This window comes from Thalassophryne amazonica, chromosome 19 (genome assembly GCF_902500255.1).
Source record: "Thalassophryne amazonica chromosome 19, fThaAma1.1, whole genome shotgun sequence".
Lineage (NCBI taxonomy): Eukaryota > Metazoa > Chordata > Actinopteri > Batrachoidiformes > Batrachoididae > Thalassophryne > Thalassophryne amazonica.
The window spans coordinates 72,471,387-72,493,106 of NC_047121.1; the positions used below are offsets into that span (position 1 = coordinate 72,471,387).

The window sequence follows — 21,720 nt, forward strand, 5'->3', positions numbered from 1 at the left end:
CCACACATCATCAATTTACTCCCGAAGTTACCCTGTTAAGCCAGTAACCCCGCTTCGTAGTACAGGCCCCTGATCAGGCAGAGTTTGGCTTTCAGCTTGTATACTGAAAACAAATTAAACGTGTCAGTCTGTAGCAAAGCATTGACTATTTGATACCTTAATAAATGTACTTTGGTTCAAGATACAAATATCAGGTTTTGTGTTTATATTAATGAAGACAGACTCTTTTTAGTGGAATACTTACAGTAGTGTTCAGAATAATAGTAGTGCTATGTGACTAAAAAGATTAATCCAGGTTTTGAGTATATTTCTTATTGTTACATGGGAAACAAGGTACCAGTAGATTCAGTAGATTCTCCCAAATCCAACAAGACCAAGCATTCATGATATGCACACTCTTAAGGCTATGAAATTGGGCTATTAGTAAAAAAAAAAAAAAAGTAGAAAAGGGGGTGTTCACAATAATAGTAGCATCTGCTGTTGATGCTACAAACTCAAAACTATTATGTTCAAACTGCTTTTTTATCAATCCTGTGAATCACTAAACTAGTATTTAGTTGTATAACCACAGTTTTTCATGATTTCTTCACATCTGCAAGGTATTAATTTTGTTGTTTTGGAACCAAGATTTTGCTGGTTTACTAGTGTGCTTGGGGTCATTGTCTTGTTGAAACACCCATTTCAAGGGCATGTCCTCTTCAGTATGAGGCAACATGACCTCTTCAAGTATTTTGACATATCCAAACTGATCCATGATACCTGGTATGTGATATATAGGCCCAACACCATAGTAGGAGAAACATGCCCATATCATGATGCTTGCACCACCATGCTTCACTGTCTTCACTGTGAACTGTGGCTTGAATTCAGAGTTTGGGGGTCGTGTCACAAACTGTCTACAGCCCTTGGACCCAAAAAGAACAATTTTACTCTCATCAGCAAAATATTCCTCCATTTCTCTTTAGGCCAGTTGATGCTTTCTTTGGCAAATTGTAACCTCTTCTGCACATGTCTTTTATTTAACAGAGGGACTTTGTGGGGGATTCTTGTAAATAAATTAGCTTCACACAGGCGTCTTCTAACTGTCACAGCACTTACAGGTAACTCCAGACTATCTTTGATCATCCTGGAGCTGATCAATGGGTGAGCCTTTGCCATTCTGGTTATTCTTCTATCCATTTTGATGGTTGTTTTCCATTTTCTTCCACGCGTCTCTGTTTTTTTTTTTTTTTTTTTTTTGTCCATTTTAAAGCATTGGAGATCATTGTAGATGAACAACCTATAATTTTTTGCACCTGTGTATAATTTTTCCCCTCTCCAATCAACTTTTTAATCAAACTACGCTGTTCTTCTGAACAATGTCTTGAACGTCCCATTTTCCTCAGGCTTTCAAAGAGAAAAGCATGTTCAACAGGTGCTGGCTTCATCCTTAAATAGGGGACACCTGATTCACACCTGTTTGTTCCACAAAATTGACAAACTCACTGACTGAATGCCACACTACTATTATTGTGAACACCCCCTTTTCTACTTATTTTTTTTTACTAATAGCCCAATTTCATAGCCTTAAGAGTGTGCATATCATGAATGCTTGGTGTTGTTGGATTTGTGAGAATCTACTGAATCTACTGGTACCTTGTTCCTCATGTAACAATAAGAAATATACTCAAAACCTGGATTAATCTTTTTAGTCACATAGCACTACTATTATTCTGAACACTACTGTATTTTATGATTGACCATATTATACATGATAATATACAACCCCTGGCAAAAATTATGGAATCACCAGCCTCGGAGGATGTTCATTCAGTTGTTTAATTTTGTAGAAAAAAAAGCAGATCACAGACATGACACAAAACTAAAGTCGTTTCAAATGGCAACTTTCTGGCTTTAAGAAACACTATAAGAAATCAGGAAAAAAAATTGTGGCAGTCAGTAACGGTTACTTTTTTAGACCAAGCAGAGGGAAAATAAATATGGAATCACTCAGTTCTGAGGAATAAATGATGGAATCATGAAAAACAAAAGAACGCTCCAACACATCACTAGTATTTTGTTGCACCACCTCTGGATTTTATAACAGCTTGCAGTCTCTGAGGCATGGACTTAATGAGTGACAAACAGTACTCTTCATCAATCTGGCTCCAACTTTCTCTGATTGCTGTTGCCAGATCAGCTTTGCAGACCAAACGGTCCGCCCCTAAAAATCGGTCCGACATTTTGCGTCATTTTGGACCACAGCAGCACGTCTGAGACGGAGTCTCTTTGCCCAAAGCAATTAAACGGATTATTGGGATAATTAACCATCAGATAATAAAGGTAAACCCTCTTAAATCATTCTAAAGTCAGTTTTAAGTGAAACGAAATTGTTTTAAGCAGAAACTCGGCAAAATTCCGTGACCCTTTGAAATGACCAACACGCAGTGCTGAATTTATACGGAAATGATTGTTGTACAAAAGCTTCAGACATCTGTTGCTGAGATAGATGATCACTAGAGTGCAGTTTGAAGCAGAAATGAGGTGTTAATCCGTGAACCACATCATCGGGGAGGGACAGATTTTTAGGGGGACTGTTTGGCCTGCTGGAGGTCATTTGTCATTTTTTATTGCTCTGGCAGGACTCATCCTGTTCCTCTTTGCACAAAGGAGCAGATACCGTCCTGCTGATGAGTTAAGAACTTTCTACGACCCTGCCCAGCTCTCCCAGAGTAAGACAGTGCCTGTCTCCTGGAATCTCCAGTGTCACTGACCCTAGTCAAATGCAAAATGAGTGAAAAATCAGTCAAACAATGAGGACAGAAAAAGTGTCAGTGGCCTCCACCTGCAAAACCATTCCTGCTTTGGGTGTCATCTCATTGGTGCTCCTCTAGTGCATCTGTTGTGAATTTTATTACCACCAAAGCAGCTGAAACGGATCCCCCCCACTACTTATCTGACCAGATCAATATCCCAGATGTTGAACTATCTTAATGCTATACTCTGATTAAAAAGTGTTCCTTTAATTATTTTTGAGCAGGGTGTGTATATATATATATATATATAGAGAGAGAGAGAGAGAGAGAGAGAGAGAGAGAGAGAGAGAGAGAGAGAGAGAGAGAGAGAGAGAGAGAGAGAGAGAGAGAAGTTTCATCAAGCTATAAATGTGAAAATATGCAGCTGTAACTCTTTTATAGTCACTGAACAACTCTTGAAAATGTGATGCTTCCAGTGTGAATAATCATCAAATCATTCAGTAAAACCCTCGTGTTCTGTCCATGTGGGCATCGCCGTCATTACAAAGACACCAGTAACTCTTCTCCCCTAACCCACTGGTCCTCCTCACTGTAGGGGGGTCACGATTTCAGGTTTTTCCTTTAATTTGTTACCATACATATTATGTAGTCATGTGTACACACAGATTGGATTTTCTATGACTGATCATCAGAACAGTGCCTGAGAGATGTTGGTAGGAATCCAGGATCTATAATAACTGTTTCCTCCTGTAGCCTGTTCAGATATACTGAATAGACAGAGAGAGAGAGGAAAATAGAATTAACAAAAAAATTGTGACCAAGAACTGAATGGTTTCACCACTAAAATTTCACTGTGACACTCAGTCTGTATTCACAGATTTCTTTTCTGTACTTTTAGCTGGTCTTCACAATTTCTGCAAATCAAATCAAATCAAATCAATCAATCAGTCAATCAAAAGCAACAACATACATAAAATTTTTTTAAAGTAAATGTAATACATGTATAGAAGTAACAAATGTACGTACGAGGGCTGTCAATAAAGTATAGGTCCTTTAGGTCCTGAGAGACTGGCGCTTTGTTTGATCAAAATTTTTTCTAAACCTGTGAGACACATCAAAGTGGACACGGTTCGAAAAATTAAGCTGGTTTTCGGTGAAAATTTTAACGGCTGATGAGAGATTTTGAGGTGATACTGTCGCTTTAAGGACTTCCCACGGTGCGAGACATCGCGCAGCGCTCTCAGGCGCCGTCGTCAGCCTGTTTCAAGCTGAAAACCTCCACATTTCAGACTCTATTGATCCAGGACGTCGTGAGAGAACAGATAAGTTTCAGAAGAAGTCGGTTTCAGCATTTTATCTGGATATTCCACTGTTAAAGGAGATTTTTTTAATGAAAGACGTGCAGACGGGTCCGCGCGCCGGGACGCAGCCGGTGCGGTGCGGCGGCACAGGAAAAACACCTCCGTGTTGATAACCATTTGTAAAATCCAGGCGGCTTTTGATGGCTTTCAGTGGAGTGAGTATAGGAGAAATTGTTTAACAGCTGGACATGTTCCAACTTGTCCTTAAGGCTTCCAACGGAGGTGTTTTTCCTGTGGCGGAGCGTCGCGGCAACTCACAGGTCGTAGTGAACCCCAAAGCCTCACAACACCACATGAGTGCTTGGAATGAACTTTTTTTTAGCATTTGTACTAATGGTATGTTCACAGTGCTGTGCAAATATTTTAGGCACATTAAATGTTCTTAAAACCTTTTTTAAAATATTGTAATGCTAAGTATTTATAAACAAATAAATTGCAAGACCACTTTTCACCTTTAAAACTAACAATTTGTACAATTTGCACATTTGATTTATTTATAAGCAAATATAAAAAAAAGGTAAAATGCTAGTGTAAGTTGTAAGTAAGATTCCTTGTGCAATTTATAAGAAAAACAGGATGTATATAATCAGGCTTTCTATATATATATATATATGTGTGTGTGTGTGTGTGTGTGTGTGTGTAACAGACTTTCTGATGTCTTTCCTTTATCTTTATTTCCTTTATTTACTGTGAAGCTGCACAGGGTTAATTTTGGCACTGTTGTGTTGCCGTACACGGGAGGTGAGGAGCGATGGGCTCCCATTTGTGTGTATATGTGCGTGCGTACGGGAACGCGCAATAATAAGAGCCACGCTGGTGCTGTGCTCGAACGGTCCACAGTCGTCCCGTCTCCTTTTTTAAATATTTCACGCCTGTCAAGAACCCACAGAGAAGCCGCTACGATGGTGGCAGCGGTGGCCGCTTGTGCAGGTTGTTGCATGTTTTGGCGTTTGTGCTGAATGGTTATTTTGAGTTGTGACCGTGTTAGCTTAGCTGCTTCAGTTTAGCTACCCTGTTAATGAGCGTGGTGCTTCTGTGACATGTGTTGTGGGGACGAGGACCCGTCAAAGCCTTATATGGCGTGGACCACCAGGAGCTCACTGGGTGGAGAAGTTAGAGTGGACCTGCCTGCTCCATTTGCTGGTGATGGGAGCCAGAGCTTTCACAGCTGGGTGCGGCAGCTCGAGCTTGCCGTCGGGGCGACATCTGTCGGCAGAGACTGTAATGATGAATTGGCGCGCATTCTGCCTACTCGCCTCAGTAAGTCGGCCTTTCTGCTGTGGGACAGTTTTCCTGACGTGGTGAAGAGAGATTATTCTGCTGTTAAAGATAAGCTCAGCACAGCGTTTGGGCTGAGACAGCTCTTGGACCGCTTCAGAGACAGCCTTTCTGCTCAAGTGCGTGCTCCGGGGGAGAGCCTGGAGGTGTATGCAGCTGACGTGAGCCGGCTGGTGGTGGAGGCGTTCCCAAACTACTGCAGCAATGCACAGCGAGAAGAGAAGTTTCGACGTTTCTTGGCCTGCCTAGATCCAGCGTTGAAAGCTAAGTGTCTGGAACAGGGCGCGACATACGTTGATGAGGCCCTGGCTGTGGCTGAGCGCTGTGAGAATGCCAGGGTGACCCTACAGAGAGACAGTGGGAGTTCATTCACAGGTGTTTACCTGGGTCAGAGAGCAGCTGTCCAGTCTGTGTCTGTTACGGATGGCCTTCAGAGGGCCGTGGAGAAATTAAATGAGGACATGTGTGCAATGAGAATGGAGATGAGGGAGTTGTATGGGGAAAATCAGAGACTGAGAGCCAGAGATGCCGACAGGAGAGATCGTGGCCTTCGCTCTCCATCTGGAGGGTGCTGTAGCTGTGCCTGCGGGGAGTCCGGATGTCAATCCAGAGGGTCTGAGGACAGATGCTTGGGATGCTTTCCCAGCCACCCGCTTCATGACTATCCTCATGACAGAGGCTTTTCTCCAATAGCCAGGCCATCCTGGGGCAGGAGTCCCAGTCCTGGTTGGAGGTCCCGCAGAGAGGAGGAGATGCGGTGTGCGTTTCTTCCCACAACAATCTGTGAAAGGCGGTCACCAGGGAAACGGACAGCAGCTGGGGTTGAGGCCCGGACGCCAGCCGCTCAGACTGAGGGCCCTGTACGGCATGACATGACTGAGGACGTGACTGAGGGCGCCACTACTGTGGACGGTTGTGATCGTCCCACATCCTACATCAGGAGTGTGGTGGAAAGTTGCGAGGTTCCTATTTTAGTCGACTCGGGAACTAATGTCTCATTGATCAGTGCAGATTTTCGAATGTCGGTCCCCGCTTTGAGGAACCAGCCTTTGAAAAAGAACTATGTTAGTTCTCATGCAGTTAATGGGCAAATATTGGATACGCTGGGCTCTATTGAAGTGACATTACGATTGGGCCCGACCTGCTGCCAGCATAACTTTTATGTACTGAGGGAGTCGACTCAGAGTGTTCTACTTGGGCTTGATTTTTTGACTAGGAAACGTGCATTGCTGGACATGGGGGGGGTAATGCAATTATGGGATGTCACGGTGCCCCTGCTGCGAGGTGGGGCGCTCACCCCCGACTGTTGTAACGTGACGGTGGCGAATGTTGTGACTATACCCCCCAAAAGTGAGGCCCTGGTGCCAGTGACGATTGGTTCTCTCGGTGGTGCTATGTCGCCTGCTAAGGATTTTGAAGGGTATCTGGAACCCAGTGCCCCGGAGTCGACAGGGCTAGTGGTAGCTCTCTCTGTGAATAGTGTGAAAGATGGGGTCACATTAGCACGTGTTCTCAATCCACCTGGGGGAGCTGTAGAAGTTAAGCGGGGGCTGCACCTCGGTCAGTTCCACTCGGTGGGGAGAGACGACCTGGTAGCCCTCCCCAGTATTGCTAATGTTGAGGGCGCCTCACCACCGCCAACGAGGAGCACATTCATCTTAGATGGGTCACCCATCACAATGCAGCAGAGGGAGGAGCTCTCAGAGCTCCTTCTGAGGTTTTCAGAGGTGATGCCGATGGGTCTGTCAAACTCTCCTGCCACCTTCCAGCGGATGATGGAACTTGTTCTGAGGGGTTTGCCCTGGCACATTTGCATGGTATATCTGGACGATATACTGATTTACAGCCACTCCTTCGGCGAGCATCTCCTCCACATCGAGGAGGTTCTGTCCAGGATACAGCAGGCTGGGCTGAAATTGAATCCAAGCAAATGCCATTTCACGAGGGACCATGTGGTTTTTCTGAGCCACGTGGTTTCTCGGCAGGGTCTCCAACCGGATCCCCGTAATATGGACAAGGTGAGGGCCTGGCCCACTCCACGTACCTTGACGGAAGTGAGAACATTTGTGGGCCTATGTTCGTATTACAGGAGGTTCGTGAAGGACTTCTCAAGACATGCGACTCCACTGAGTTACCTGGTGGGTAAGAATGTGCCTTTTGAGTGGACAACAGAGTGTGAGGAGGCCTTTTCCTACCTTAAGCGGGTCCTTACCTCCTCTCCAGTGGTAACACTGCCAAATTTTGCACTCCCCTTTAAAGTTTATACCGATGCCTCCAATGAGGCAGTGGGTGTGGTGTTGGCACAGGATGGGGGGGGGGGGGGGGGGGTCGAGAGGGTAGTGGCATATGCCAGTCAGGCTCTCACAAAAATGCAGAAGAGGTGGTCCACTTCTGATAGAGAACTGTGGGCGGTCGTGTGGGCCGTGCGTGAGTTCAAACACTGTGTGGGACTTTCCACTTTCTCTATCATAACTGACTATCGTTCGCTGTTGGGCATCAGGAACATGTTATGGACAGTGACCCTACGGGTCGTAGGAGTAGGTGGATTTTAGAACTGAACCCGTTTAACTGGGTCATGATTCACAAGGCTGGGGTCCGGCACAACAGCGCAGATGCACTATCACGCCGACCGGCTTCTGCCCCCCCCGAGGGGACCCAGATAAGTCAGCTGGGGAGCTCACATTGCCTCTGTGGGAGAGTCGGGCTGCTCATCACCTCCCAGGGTGTCCCATTCAGGTCTGGAGGCTGCCTGCTCCCTGTCGGGGAGCGACTCTGAGCTCCGGGCCCGGCAACAGGATGACCCAGATATTAGCACCATAGTGGGGTTGTTGGAATGGAACGCGGCAGGACTACCTCGTCGGCTACTCAGGGGGTCCTCTGCCAAACTGAAGAAACTTGGGACAGAGTTCAGCCGCCTATCGATGGTAGGTGGACTGTTGTGTCAGACTGTGCGGCCGACAGCTTCTGGGGAGGACCAAATTCAGGTGGTGGTCCTCTCATCTATGGTGCCTGAGCTCCTGCGACAGTTAGATGGGGAGCCTACTGCGGCACACTTCTCGGCGGAGCGAGTGTGGGAGACAGCCAGCCAGTCTTACTATTGGCCCTTCATGTTGAGAGACATTAAACGCTGGTGCTAGCAGTGTGAGGCCTGCCAGACCCGCCGGTGCCCTGTTCCCAGACCGAGAGCACCTATGGGGGGGTCTCAGGCGGCCTGTCCACTACAGAGGGTGGCGGCAGACATTTTGGAGTTGCCTTTGACCTCCAGGGGGAACAGATATGTTCTAGTGGTGGAGGATTACTTCTCCAAATTTGTTAATCTGTACGCCCTGCCAAATCAGACAGCGCAGACAGTGGCTCACTGCCTGTTTGAGGATTATGTGTTGGTGCATGGGGTCCCTGAAGTCCTTCACAGTGATCAGGGCCGACAGTTTGAGGCAGAGGTGATTCAGAGCCTGTGTCAGTGATTGGGCATGAAGAAAACACACACCACCGCATATAACCCCAAATCTGATGGCATGGTGGAGTGTCATAACAGGACTCTGATTGATCAGCTGGCTAAAATGCTTCTGTCGCATGGGGGTGAATGGGACTCATATGTGAAGCAAGTGGCTTTTGCCTACAACACCTCTAAGCATTCCAGTACCCAGTTCACCCCCTACTTCCTCATGCACGGGTGTGAAGCACAGGTTCCAGCTGACGTGCATGTACCATTGGGTATTCGAGACCACTGGGGTGCGGGGACGCAGGCGGAGTATGTGTCGTCTATGGCAGAGAGGTTGAAGTCCGCATTCAGCATGGCCCGGCTCAGTTTGGCAGAATCTCATGATCGGCAGAAACTGTACTATGACGAAAGTGGCTGTCACCGCGCCTATGGTGTGGGTGCACTGGTGTGGCTGAATAATCCCACTGAAAACCGAACCAAATTGGCGCCACACTGGAAAGGCCCCTATCAGATCGCTCAGGTGTTAGCTTCAGGTGGGGAAGATGCCCTGACATACCGCATTGTTAACCCTCTGGACTCGATGGAACGAGCCCAGGTTGTTCACCATGACAGACTCACGCCATACACTCTGCCGTTGCCGACGCATACGCCTCCTGCTGCTCCTCTGGCCTGCAGTCCCTTAAGGCCAGTCGCCCAGGCCCCGGATGTGAAGGGTCAGCCTCAGGCTGCGAGCGGAGATTACGAACTCTGGGGGAATTCGAGGGCATCGGTGCCCACTCAATCTCGTGGGGGGAGAGTGGTACGACCTCCGGTGCACCTCAAAGACTTCATTAGGTTTTGAGTCCAGTGCAGCGCGTTTGTTATGATTTTACGGTGATTGGTGGATGCTAATTAAATCCGACTATTCGGGAGTCTGTGATACTGTTTTGTTTTTTTTTTATTTGTTGATGTTGTTGTTTGGTTGTTATGATATATGTGCTTTGTTTACGATGCCACCAGAAACAAGGACGTTTCATGTTGGGGGGGGGCATGTGTAGCAGACTTTCTGATGTCTTTGCTTTATCTTTATTTATTTCCTTTATTTACTGTGAAGCTGCATAGGGTTAATTTTGGCACTGTTGTGTTGCCGTAGACGGGAGGTGAGGAGGATATTATATATATATATATATATATATATATATATATATATATATATATATGATAGATTGGGTATGTAAGGAGATAATTTGTTCAATTTTTCTTGAATTATTTTATTTATTTAAAAAAAAAATAGTAGGAAACATACTGTAATTTGTTCCTCTACTCTTCCAAACTTTGGCTTATTTCCACCAAGCTCTATATGTGGAGGACAGTCAACCTCAGAATAGTCCTTCAAAAGTTTGTTCTGGCAGGGGTCAAGGACATTGTTATCAAAGATGAAATTATAGATTTAAAAAAAAAAATTTAACACTGATTTGCCTCAGATTTGACACACATGGAGGTGGTTTCTGGAATTGCCCAGCAAGATCAGATTTGCCAAATCACTGGTGGCAAGATCATGTCTGTTGCATGCCAGCCTGATATTCTTGGGTTACTTTGTTGATTTCTACCAGACTTGGTGTCATTGGAGGTTGACCCAAAATGGCTCTTTAAAAAATTCATTTTCAATCTGATTTAGACCAAATGTGGCACACACTTAGGCAGATTCCAGAAATGCCCTGGCAAGAGGCAAAAAGTCAGTCACTTCGGTGAAAATCCACATCACTGGGTTCAAATGTCAGATTGACTAAAGTGATGCCTGCAGGTGTTATTAGCTAATGTTTTGAAACGTATTATTCTGCTGACTCACTGCTGAGTGGGGGAAAACATTAAAAAAGCCTCCTTTCACATTCTTGGATATCAAAAACGTTTGCACAGCACTTTTTTTTGTTTATACTGACCATTGTCAAATCACATTGTCAGTGCAAAATAATTGCACTGATACAGGATTACATCTAACACATATATAATCACACACTTGCGCTGAAAAGGAAAAATCCTCTTGAAGATGAAAAGCAGTCAGACTATCAGGTTTGTCCAATTTTTTGTACATCACAGAGTCATGTAGTTCATATTCAGGAGACAGGGATGAATTTCAACACATGCAACATTCACAATGCTTGTGAAAGTACGCAGCATTTCTTTTCGGAATGCTGCTCGAGAAAGAAAAAGTAGCAGACGTGGACTGTGTCATTCATCTGCATTGTAGTTGCAACATGAAACCGTAAAAGAGTCAATCGTTCTTTTAAAACTGAGTTTTAAGTGGCTGGGTCAAGAAGGCAATGGTCCCATCCAGCAGTGGTCCCCGCATTCTCAAGTGAAATGGGTAATGTAGTCTCTTTCGCTCCCTACAAATGAGTCTAAAGTATCTTTGCGGACGTGTTCTTTGACTCAAGGTTACGAGTAGACGGACCAGTAGATGACATTAAAAAGGATGTACGCTCCAGGAAAGACGACTCTCGAGTACTTGTCTATGGCGTGGGTGTCTATCCAGATGTTCACGTAGCTTCTGGATGCCTTCACCTGGCTTGTGATCTGCGGGTCATTCAGTGCCACCTGGGCTAACATTCTCTCCTGACGGCTGTCATTGTCCGGCAAACCACAAGTCCCCGTAGTGTTGACATCCATCGACCCATACCCGGTGATTTGGGAGTCGATTATCATCTCATCTGGGTTTCCAATACCACATGTACATGGTAACTAGGTGGGCACAGCAGATGGGAAAAAATATATATACATATATATATTAGAAATGTACACTCAAAAAACTGATGCACTGGATGAATTCAATTCAGTTATAAGCAGGATTTCCATCTAATAAATATATGCAGCCCCAACTCAAATAAAGCACATCCATGTAAGATAATTTAATTGAATTTAGTTGGGACTACATATATTTATTAGATGGAAATCCTGACCATAATTGACGTAAATTCATCCAATGAGTCATTTGTTTGTGTGATACATTAAAAAAAACAACAACAAAAAAAAACCTGACTCATTGCATTGTATTTCCATCTAATAAATATATGCAGTCCCAGCTAAATTAAATTTCATTGTCTTGCATGAATGTGCTTTATTTAAGTTGGGGCTACATATATTTATTAGATGGAAATCCCGCACATAATTGAATTGAATTCATCCAATGAGTCATTTGTTTGTGTGATACACTAAAAAAAAACTGACTCATTGCATTGGATTTTCATCTAATAAATATATGCAGTCCCAGCTAAATTAAATTACATTGTCTTACATGAATGTGCTTTATTTGACTTGGGGCTACATATATTTATTAGATGGAAATCCGCACATAACTGAATTGAATTCATCCAATGAGTCATTTGTTTGTGTGATACACTAAAAAAAAAACCTGACTCATTGGATTAGATTTCCCTCTAATAAATATACGTAGTCCCAACTAAATTAAATTACATTGTCTTGCATGAATGTGCTTTATGAATTGGGGTTATGTATATTTATTAGATGGAAGGCCTGCACATAATTGAATTGAGTTCATCCAATGAGGCATTTTACGAGTGTAGCCAAGAACCATAAACAGCAATAAATGTGTTTGCATTGTTTTAAAATCTGCTATAATTTGCCATTAAACTCTAAAATGCAGTATTTAAATATTTATCTTTTCTTTTCTTGCTCTAACTTTGGCATCAAACATTTCTGGACGGATGTTTGTGGTGGAAATGTTCCTCAGGGTACGTGAGCAAACTGGCTCCATATGCCACAGCATTTGGCAGATGAAGAATAGCAACATACAAGCTGCAGTCCCAAAAATAAATCATCATAGCCTTAGAGAGAGCCAAATTACAAAATATTTATCTGGTGTAGAAAATATAGATTAAATATTTTTATGTGAAATGAACTAAACTGTGTCTTCTATTTGAGTTGTCAATGCCTCTGTTTGCTCATATTTTGGCTGTTTGTGAGATTCTACTATTGTTTGAATTGAAATGTGCCTTTTTATATACAGTAGTTAAAATGCAATTGCAGGGTGCAATAAGAATAACACTGAACTATTGTGCATAACATCTTTGCAACACCTTTAAAACACATCTCCTTGGTAAATGTGGCCAATTTTATTTTTTGACCCTGTGCAGATTTGGCCACCTTCAAATTAAAAATAAGTAGAACTAAAATCCCTGAAATGGACGTGCTTCTGCACAGTTCAGTTTGTGAGGTATTCGTTGAAGTCAGAAAACATCCAGGAAGCAACAGGTGGTTTTTGCATATTAAACCTGACTACAGAAGATTTTTTTTTAGATGCAAATAATTAATTGTGTGCTTCTTGAGCTCTCAGTAAAGCTTAAAAATAGCAGCTTTAGATTAGATGTAAAGCCAGAATCATGTAGATATTGCTGTATGTGTGTAGCGGTGAACATTTTCAGGGATTTACCAGATTTGTACATGTGATGGATATTGTGCTAAATATCGGGCATTCTGTGTTTTGTCAATCGTAATACAGCATATTGCTACACAACAGTGTGCACAACATTGTTGGATGAGTTCTGGTGTGGTGCAAGTTATTTGTTATTCCTTTGAGTATTTGAACAAAAAGTCACTGAACAAAAGTATGTTGTTGATAATAGCCTGAGCTTTGGTGATTATGGATTAACTGTACTGCTAAAAGATCTCAAATATTAGCACTGAAAATGTGAATCCAGTTGCATCAGTGGAAAGAAACGCAAAGTAGAACTTGTCCAATTATTTTTCTGTGCATTCCTCATAACACTGTGCCACATTGCATTATGGGTAATGACAAAACACAGAATTGTTACACGGACATGGTGCATTTGACTCTTAACCGTGTTTAGCATTTTCCTGAGTTACGACCATCAGTACTCAAGTGCACCATGTCAGCATTACAATGTCCAATATAAATAGTGACACATTCAGAAATCTGGTAATCTAGAAAAACTTTTGTGACTGTGTTTTGAAGAACATATCAGCCAAAACAGATTTATTGTGGTGTTATGGGAAACCTTTGGGAGACTCTTACTTTCAGACTTTGTACTATGATAATGAACAAGCAGTAATTACCTTGGTGGCCACCAGACCTATAGGCTTCGGAAATAAAAGGGACTCAAAAAAAACAAAAAAAACAAAACCCTGAATTAAAGCTACATGTAACTTCAAAACTATTGTGTAAGAGAAGAAAGACATGCCATACAAAATTCTTCCTGAAGGACTGTGTGTGACCATGTTATTTGAGTTTTACCACATAACTGCTGTTAAAACAACCAGAAAATAGTAGTTAATGTCTCTGATTTCTTAAATTACTTTGTAGAAACAGTTTATCATATTGCCATTCACAGCATATCTCGCTTGCCCATCTTCCTTGCTTTTTTTTTTTCTTTCATGGCTAAATTCATACCAAATCCTTTCAAGAGGGTGGTGTGGAGGCATGCCTGTATTATTTGAGTTTTAACACACAATTGTGGTTAAATAATCAGAAAGTTGGTTTCCTTATTTGATTCAGTACATGTCTGTCCCTCTATCTGTGAACCACACCTGTTCCTAATCCATCAATATTTGCTAAAGATCCAGCAGGGGGCAACAACAAAGTTGCTTTTTGGATTGATCTATCCTAGTACGTTAAAGTTCACCAGATTTTAATAGTTTGTTGAACTTGAAGTCCAAGATAATAGGATTCATTGTTTTTTTTAATTATCATTTGAACTTACTGAAAAGGGTGGACACCTTCACCTGTCTACATCTCTTCACTCACTACACTTTACATGCCAAGGCTTTTCCAAAGCATCGGAATAATTTTTCATTTATTTCGGCTGTTTGTGTTTGAAACATTTTCTTTCTCAGTTGAGAGCACTGATGCAGATAACTACATCTTCCTACAAAAATGAACTTGCCTGAGATCATTTCACTGGTTCGGAAAATGTAAAAGTACCCAAGCGGAAAATAACCCATCTTATTTGTCAGAGTGAATTATAAGACACATCAAAATGACATAAAAAAAAACCTTTTTTAAGAAATGTAACTACAGACCACACAGATGGAATCTCTATGAAACAGCACTTACTCTCTCTCTCAGTTTTCTCTCCTTCCTCTCCTGCACGGTGGAGAGGTAGTTGACCGCCGCATACTCTATCACTGACAAAAAGACAAAGACAAAACTGACCCAGAGGTAAATGTCCACCGCCTTAATGTAGGAGACGCGAGGCATTGAGGCATTTACCCCGGTGATGATGGTGGACATGGTCAGCACTGTGGTGATGCCTGGAGTGGAGGACACAGCTTTTTATATACCAGTATCACAATGATAAAGACTAACACTTAAAACACACACACACATCAAAAACAGTTCTTCAGAAAACCCATGGGCGGCATCACGGAGACTTTGTCCAGTGTATATATACAGTGTGAGTAATTTATCATCGAGATATGTTTCTTTGCAAAGATTCCGGTGTTTATTTTCATTCAAAGCAGTAGTGTCTGCAAAGAAAGTTGTGTTCTTCAGACTATCCAGGGTGTCAGCAAAAGAAATAATACTGCATTCTGAAAGCGGGAAAATATGACTAAGTGTGAAAACAAGACACATTTTTGGGGCTCCTGGTGGGATTCAAACACCAGACTCCCCAGTCACAAGTCCAACACTCTACTCTACTCTCGGAAACTTATGTCCCAATTTGTCCATCTTGACACCAAAGCAACAACAATCATGGCATACTCTATCATGACTACTAAGACGATCCATACTGTTTTCCAAGCTGATCATGTGAATGCATACTTTTCGGAACTCAAACTTTTATTTGATCTTGAAGACAGCAAAAGACACAATATATAAACTAGAAGAGCAATCATCAAGTGTAAATTCCACCAAGGTAAAAAAGTCCTGGATATTTCCATTGGGATAATACTCTACTAATATAGTAACCTGTTTATTAATATCCTAATGCTGTAACAAATCCAGATCTTTATCCAGACCTGCATCAATATTCACTTGTTGGTTGCCATCAGTTTTGTATAACTGATGTGTTTCATCACCATTAGTGTTCTACTTTTTGGATAAGTGCATAAAATACCAGAAAACACCAAATCTCACTATATTAAAAAATAAATAAATAAAATTCCAGATTCCTGATCGACATAAAAAATTTAACAGGTTTTTCCGACTCAAAGTTTTGTTTTGATCATCTGAAAATATTTTTCAAATAATAATAAAGCTTAACTAAATCGAAACATATCAAAGCATCAGCCATGTAGCACAACTGTTACATGGAATTTTAAACAGGTGGATTCTCAAACAATAAAATATCTGAACTCATTTAATTAACCATGTTTTATATATTGGCATGGGTTGGGCAACTTGACCTTGACCTGTGACCATAATTGTTGGCCAATCTTAAACAAAATTATATCAGGTCTTCCCAAAATTTGGAAAAATTCAACAAAATTAAGCAAAACTGAATTGAATTGATGCACGCTAACGACTGCATAATATTACTGAATAGGTCAAGTTCAATACACTCACAGTAAATGGCTGCTTGTTGCCACTAAACAGGTGAAAATGTTATTAGAAGTATATGGTAGCATGGAGAGGATACCTAAAATTGGAAAAATGGGTGTTGACCTCAATAAATATAATTTTAATTTTTTTAAAGATTATTATTATATATAGTTAGCTGCTTACCTTGGCCTCCAGTCCATTCGGCAGGCGCTACTCCAAACTGAATCATTCGATTGCCAATGAGGTCTTACAGAATGCATTCCTATTGCCTCAGTGGCAACAAGAAGCAGGTTACTGCACCATGCAATGCAGATCAACTGCACACCGAACCTTTTTCAAGAAGACCAACTGCTTTTCTTTCACCTTCCCCACCCACATTCTTCATGTCCCGTTAGGAGATCAAATCTATCTTCTAGTTACATGGCCCTATTGAAACTATACATGGCCCCTATGAAAAGTAATAATGACAAGGATATAAAGTCACACCCACATGAGAAGACACTGTGTTACCTAGAGGAACCCTGGCGGGTACAGCTCTGCGGTCGATCCAGAATGACACCCAGGACAGCATGACCATCAGAGTGGCCGGGAAGTATGTCTGCAGCAGGAAGAAGAAGATGTGGCGCCGGAGGGTGAAGTGAATATACAAACGATTGTACCAGCCTGAGAAGGAGAAATATGTTAGTTCCTGATACACACATAGAAACGCTGAAAGTTGAAGCTCTCAGTCATTCTGGCAAGAAAAGATACAACACAAAATCCTTTTTTATGCTTCAGGAAATATGGCAGCTGCAAAAATGTGCTTAAATACAGGAGCTCCCAAACATTTTCATTCATATCTGCCTTTAAAATTTGGAATTGTAATATCATATAATCACTGCTGGTCTGCTCTGTGTCAGCCTGATCCCACCAGATCTCAGAAGCTAAGCAGTGCCACATCTAGATAGTAGTTGGATGGGAGACCACTTCGGAAAACCAGCGGCTGTGTGTGTTTCTCCAGGTGAAACTAGCGTTGCATCAGGAAGGACATCCAGCGTAAAACGTGCCAAATATCAATGTGGATCTCGCTGTATCCGCGGCTGTGGCAACCCCAAACATTAACGGGAGCAACCAAACTGACAACAACAACTGTATGTTCCCTTCTGACAAAGAATTATTGGCACAAGAGCGGTACAAATCATGTTGTGTCATTATTCTCTGACAATGCAAATATCATGAATATCGGCAGTGTTTCTGTGCAGCCTATTGTGATTTTTGCAAAAAGTTTGATTAATTTGATCAGGAGGATCTCTGGGTCATCCTGAGAATATGTGAGATCATAGTCAGCCTATACACAGGTACTGTGAGTGCTCTGTGGAGCTGGAGCAGCTGCAAAACCCCTCAATTTTTCCAAGTGAAAACTGGCATTCCTCAGGGATGTGTTATGGCTCCTACACTGATTAATGCTTGCATGGTTTGGGTGTTGGGTACGGTTGTGGAAACCAGTGGCTTAGGTGCCTTTGGTGCTGAAGAAATGTTTGCAGACCTTCACTTCACAGACAATACTATCATTTTTGTGGCGTTGATAGATACCCCGATTGTAGCATTTGAGAAGCCAACCAAGGAAATCAAAGTATCTGGGTTTGAGATTGTTCTGGATCAAGACGAAGACCCAGGCTTTCAATGACTTCTTGGACTCGGCCATAAGACATGTCTGCTTGTGATGAACGTGACAAACTATAGGAATTCACTTAATTTGGCTTTAACATCAAGAGACGTCTGGGAAGAGCTTATGGAGTCATGCGGTCACCGGACAGAGGTGTGTGGGGATGCCAGTACCTTTGTAGGACAGCAAACGTCCAAGTCTTTAGGGTCCTGGTGCTTCCTGTATTAATATGTGGTTGTGATACTTGGACACTAACCAGTGCTTTAAGGAGATGAATAGATGTCTTTGGTACTAGGTCTCTTTGGAGGATCACTGATTTCTTGCTTGATTGACTTTGCGACTTTGCGGTTAATTAGGGAGATTCACATGAGGAGTATTACTTGCATGGTGAGGGAGTGTCATCTATGACATTTTGGCCATGTGACGCATTTCTCAGTGTATGATCCCTCACATAGGTGACTCAGTATTGAGGTCCCCAGTGGCTGGAGAAGTCCAAGGGGATGCCCACATTTCACCTGGTGGTGGTAGATAGGTGGTTAGCTACTTTAGGGAGTTGGCGATGAGCTAGTTTGTGTCAGGACCCAAGATGGATCCATAGTGGTGTGCAAGTTTGCAGACCTGACCCGTTTTTCTGAGAGACTGCTTTACAGTAGTTTAAGTTGTGTCTCTTTTGTGAATTATTTGCATGCATAGGAGTGTGTAAACTTTAGTTTATGTGTTCGACGTGCTTGTTGCTGTGGGACACCTGTACTGCTGTAGAAAGCCAATTTGGTCGTAGTGTGGAACTTCTGGATGAGGAACTGTGACAGAGATATCCTGTCATCTGTGTTCAGGGACTCATTGCCTTTCTTCCAGTACAGCATCAAGTCGTCATCAGTATACGCATCTATAATGAAAATACATGAATGTACAAGCACCGTAAATGTGCAACACAACTAACCAAGACAACGGGAAGTTTGCCTGAGCTGTGCGGAATGTGTTAGTTAGTGACGCATCTGAACAAAAACAATAAAACTTGCAGTTCCTGAGAGTTTATTATGAAAGTGTCACCTTCACAGTGACTCTCTGGCCCTGTGACTCAGCAAATAATCATGGCAGGAAACATCTGAGATTATATATCAACTGTGCAAAGATGACATTTTGATATTTGAGAAGGTCGCTCAGGAGTTAAGCTTACACACAGTCCAAAATTGAAATGGTTTATGTATCAGCTCAGTAATTTGCCCTTTAGATTTCAATCATTTTTGACTTAGCCTTTCCTGTAGCAACATCTTGACAGAGGTGATACAAAAACCTTTATTTCATCACTTATAACATTAGATTTTATTCTCTACTGAGCATTTCATTAAAATCAAGACACAATCTTTTTTTTTTAGATATCTCACCGTGGCCAGTGGTGGGCACAATTTAGCTAACAGCTAACTAGCAAAGCTAACTGGTTCCTTAGCAGATTAGCTTTTCAGCTTTTAGCAGGCCAAATAGCTTCCACTAAATTACTGTGGATATGCTGTAGCAACATCTTGACAGAGGTGCTAGAAAAAAATTAATTTCATTACTTATAGCATTAGATTTTAGATTTTATTCTCTACTGAGTATTTCATTAAAATCAAGATGCAATAGTTTTGTTTATATATATATATATATATATATATATATATATATATATATATATATATATATATATATATATATATCACCGTGGCCAGTGGTGGGCACAGTTTAGCTAATCAGCTAAGTAGCAAATGGATTTATATAGCACTTTTCCATCTGCATCAGACACTCAAGGTGCTTTACAAATTAATCCCACACATTCACCCCGATGTGAGGGTGCTGCCATGCAAGGCGCCCACTACACACCGGGAGCAACTAGGGGATTAAGGACCTTGCCCAAGGGCCTTTAGTGATTTTACGGTCAGTGTGGGATTTGAACTGAGGATCCTCTAGTCTCAAGCCCAACTCTTAAGCCCCGTTTACACATAGACGGTAAGAGCTCCCGGAAGCATCCCGGAAGAGTTTTTGGCCATCTTAAGGATCACACACCGTTGTTAATGCCGGCACTAGGGGGCGTGACTTAGTTCTGGCTTTACCGGGAATCGTCGAAAAAATTATTCAACATGTTGAATAATTCCGGGAGCGCTCCAGGAGAATTCGCGTGACGACATAGACAACTCGAACAACGGCGTTTGATACTTTTTAATCGCCGTTTCATCCTGCCCCTTCCTGTAGTGCCACAGTTTATACCGCCGTAATTGGCGGCCGGCGTTGTATCCCTAATCAACGGCGTGTAAAACAGCGATAGAGCCCACATCGGCATCCTCAAGGGCGTTTTAATCGGCGACAGAGGCAGACAAAACGGCGGCGCTAGCAGACAGTACGCCGTTCTAAACGCCACCTCCCGGTTAAAATGGCATTCCAAACGGCCGATAGGCGGCGGTCAATATAAAAACGCTAGCGTGCTGCATGCAGGCCTCTCACTTGCGGGCAGCTCCAGATATTTTTGCAGAGAAGCTCTAGTATACCTCCTAAAAGAAAACTGGCAGCGGCAACGACTTACCAAGAAGTCTGGTTCAGAAGCAGAGGGTAGCCCTGTGGTGGAGACGGAGCAACACGTTGAGGAGGGGAAAAGGAAGGAGAAGAAAAGGCTGATGATCTCCCTCCCCCTGCAGTGACAGAGGCATGTATTCCTGCTGCTTCAGCCTATTATACTCTGGGGGCGGTGCCTATATGCAAAAGTTCCTGGAGTAACGCAGGATTTGCCTGGATAAATCCAGCGGTACACAGGGCATTATCAGCGGCAGCAGAACACCGCCGTTCTCACGCGCGTCTTAACCTGCAATTGTAAAGGATAGAACTGGGTATTAACCCCCGTTGCCTGATGTGTGCCGGATGCTACGGCTTCAAAATGCCACTTTATTCGGCGGATTTAGCGGCGTTTTATCTGCGTATTTGCGGTTAGTACGGTGGTCAAAACGCCGGTGAAATGCTCTGCCCCTTTCCACCACGAAAACAGCCGGAACTACCGCGAACTTCGGTCTACATACTACCCGCCGACAAAACCGTCTATGTGTAAACGGGGTTTAAACCACTAGACCATCACCTCCCCCTAAAGCTAACTGTTTCCTTAGCAGATTAGCTTTTCAGCATACTTTAAAACTATTAGCGGGCCAAATAGCTTCCACTAAATTACTGTGCTGTATGTTGAATGGAAACTACAGTTTAATTTCATTTGTTTGTTTAACTATTAATGTACATCTTGACCATGATCTGACCTTGGTATGCTAAACCTTTTTGTGAACATCTATGTTTATGCTTCAGCATATTAAAATTTCAGCTCTTTGGGTCTGTTTTCCAAAGTTTTAGAGCCTAAAAACAAAGCAAAGTTATTTTTTATTGTTTTTCTTAATGGTTAAAGGGTTATTTATGAGTTTTGTTTCTGCCTACATCCTTTCGGCTGTATAAAACTGTGAAATTGTTTGAGTTTTTTGTTTTACAAGATGTTTTTGTTAAGTGTGTGTGTGTGTGTGTGTGTGTGTGTGTGTGTGTGTGTGTGTGTGTGTGTGTGTGTGTGTGTGTGTGTGTGTGTCAAATAAACTCATTCATCATTACTAAAGTAAAAATTTGCAGCTATGTGACTATCAGTAGCTTCATCTTAATATTTTAGAGGTTTATCTTTTTAGTGTTATCACATTTATCTTTTCAGGTTGACTGATTAGCGGTTATGGAAGCTAACTGTAAGGTTAGCTGTGCCCACCCCTGATCATGGC

At 42.5% G+C, this 21,720-nt stretch overlaps 1 protein-coding gene across 2 annotated transcripts in view; it reads right to left on the minus strand.

The window, feature by feature from the left end:
• Window positions 1–10,742: 10,742 nt before the first annotated feature.
• LOC117500649 (gamma-aminobutyric acid receptor subunit rho-1-like) overlaps window positions 10,743–21,720 on the minus strand; it is a 45,415-nt gene continuing 34,437 nt past the window's right edge. For both annotated transcript variants that reach the window (XM_034159397.1, XM_034159398.1), the window contains exons 7-10: window positions 18,702–18,842; window positions 16,822–16,974; window positions 14,884–15,080; window positions 10,743–11,534 (exon numbers count right to left, since the gene is read on the minus strand). In XM_034159397.1, the coding sequence (XP_034015288.1) occupies window positions 11,232–11,534; window positions 14,884–15,080; window positions 16,822–16,974; window positions 18,702–18,842 (794 nt within the window). In that variant the 3' untranslated portion in view covers window positions 10,743–11,231. The remainder of the gene's footprint in view (window positions 11,535–14,883; window positions 15,081–16,821; window positions 16,975–18,701; window positions 18,843–21,720) is intronic.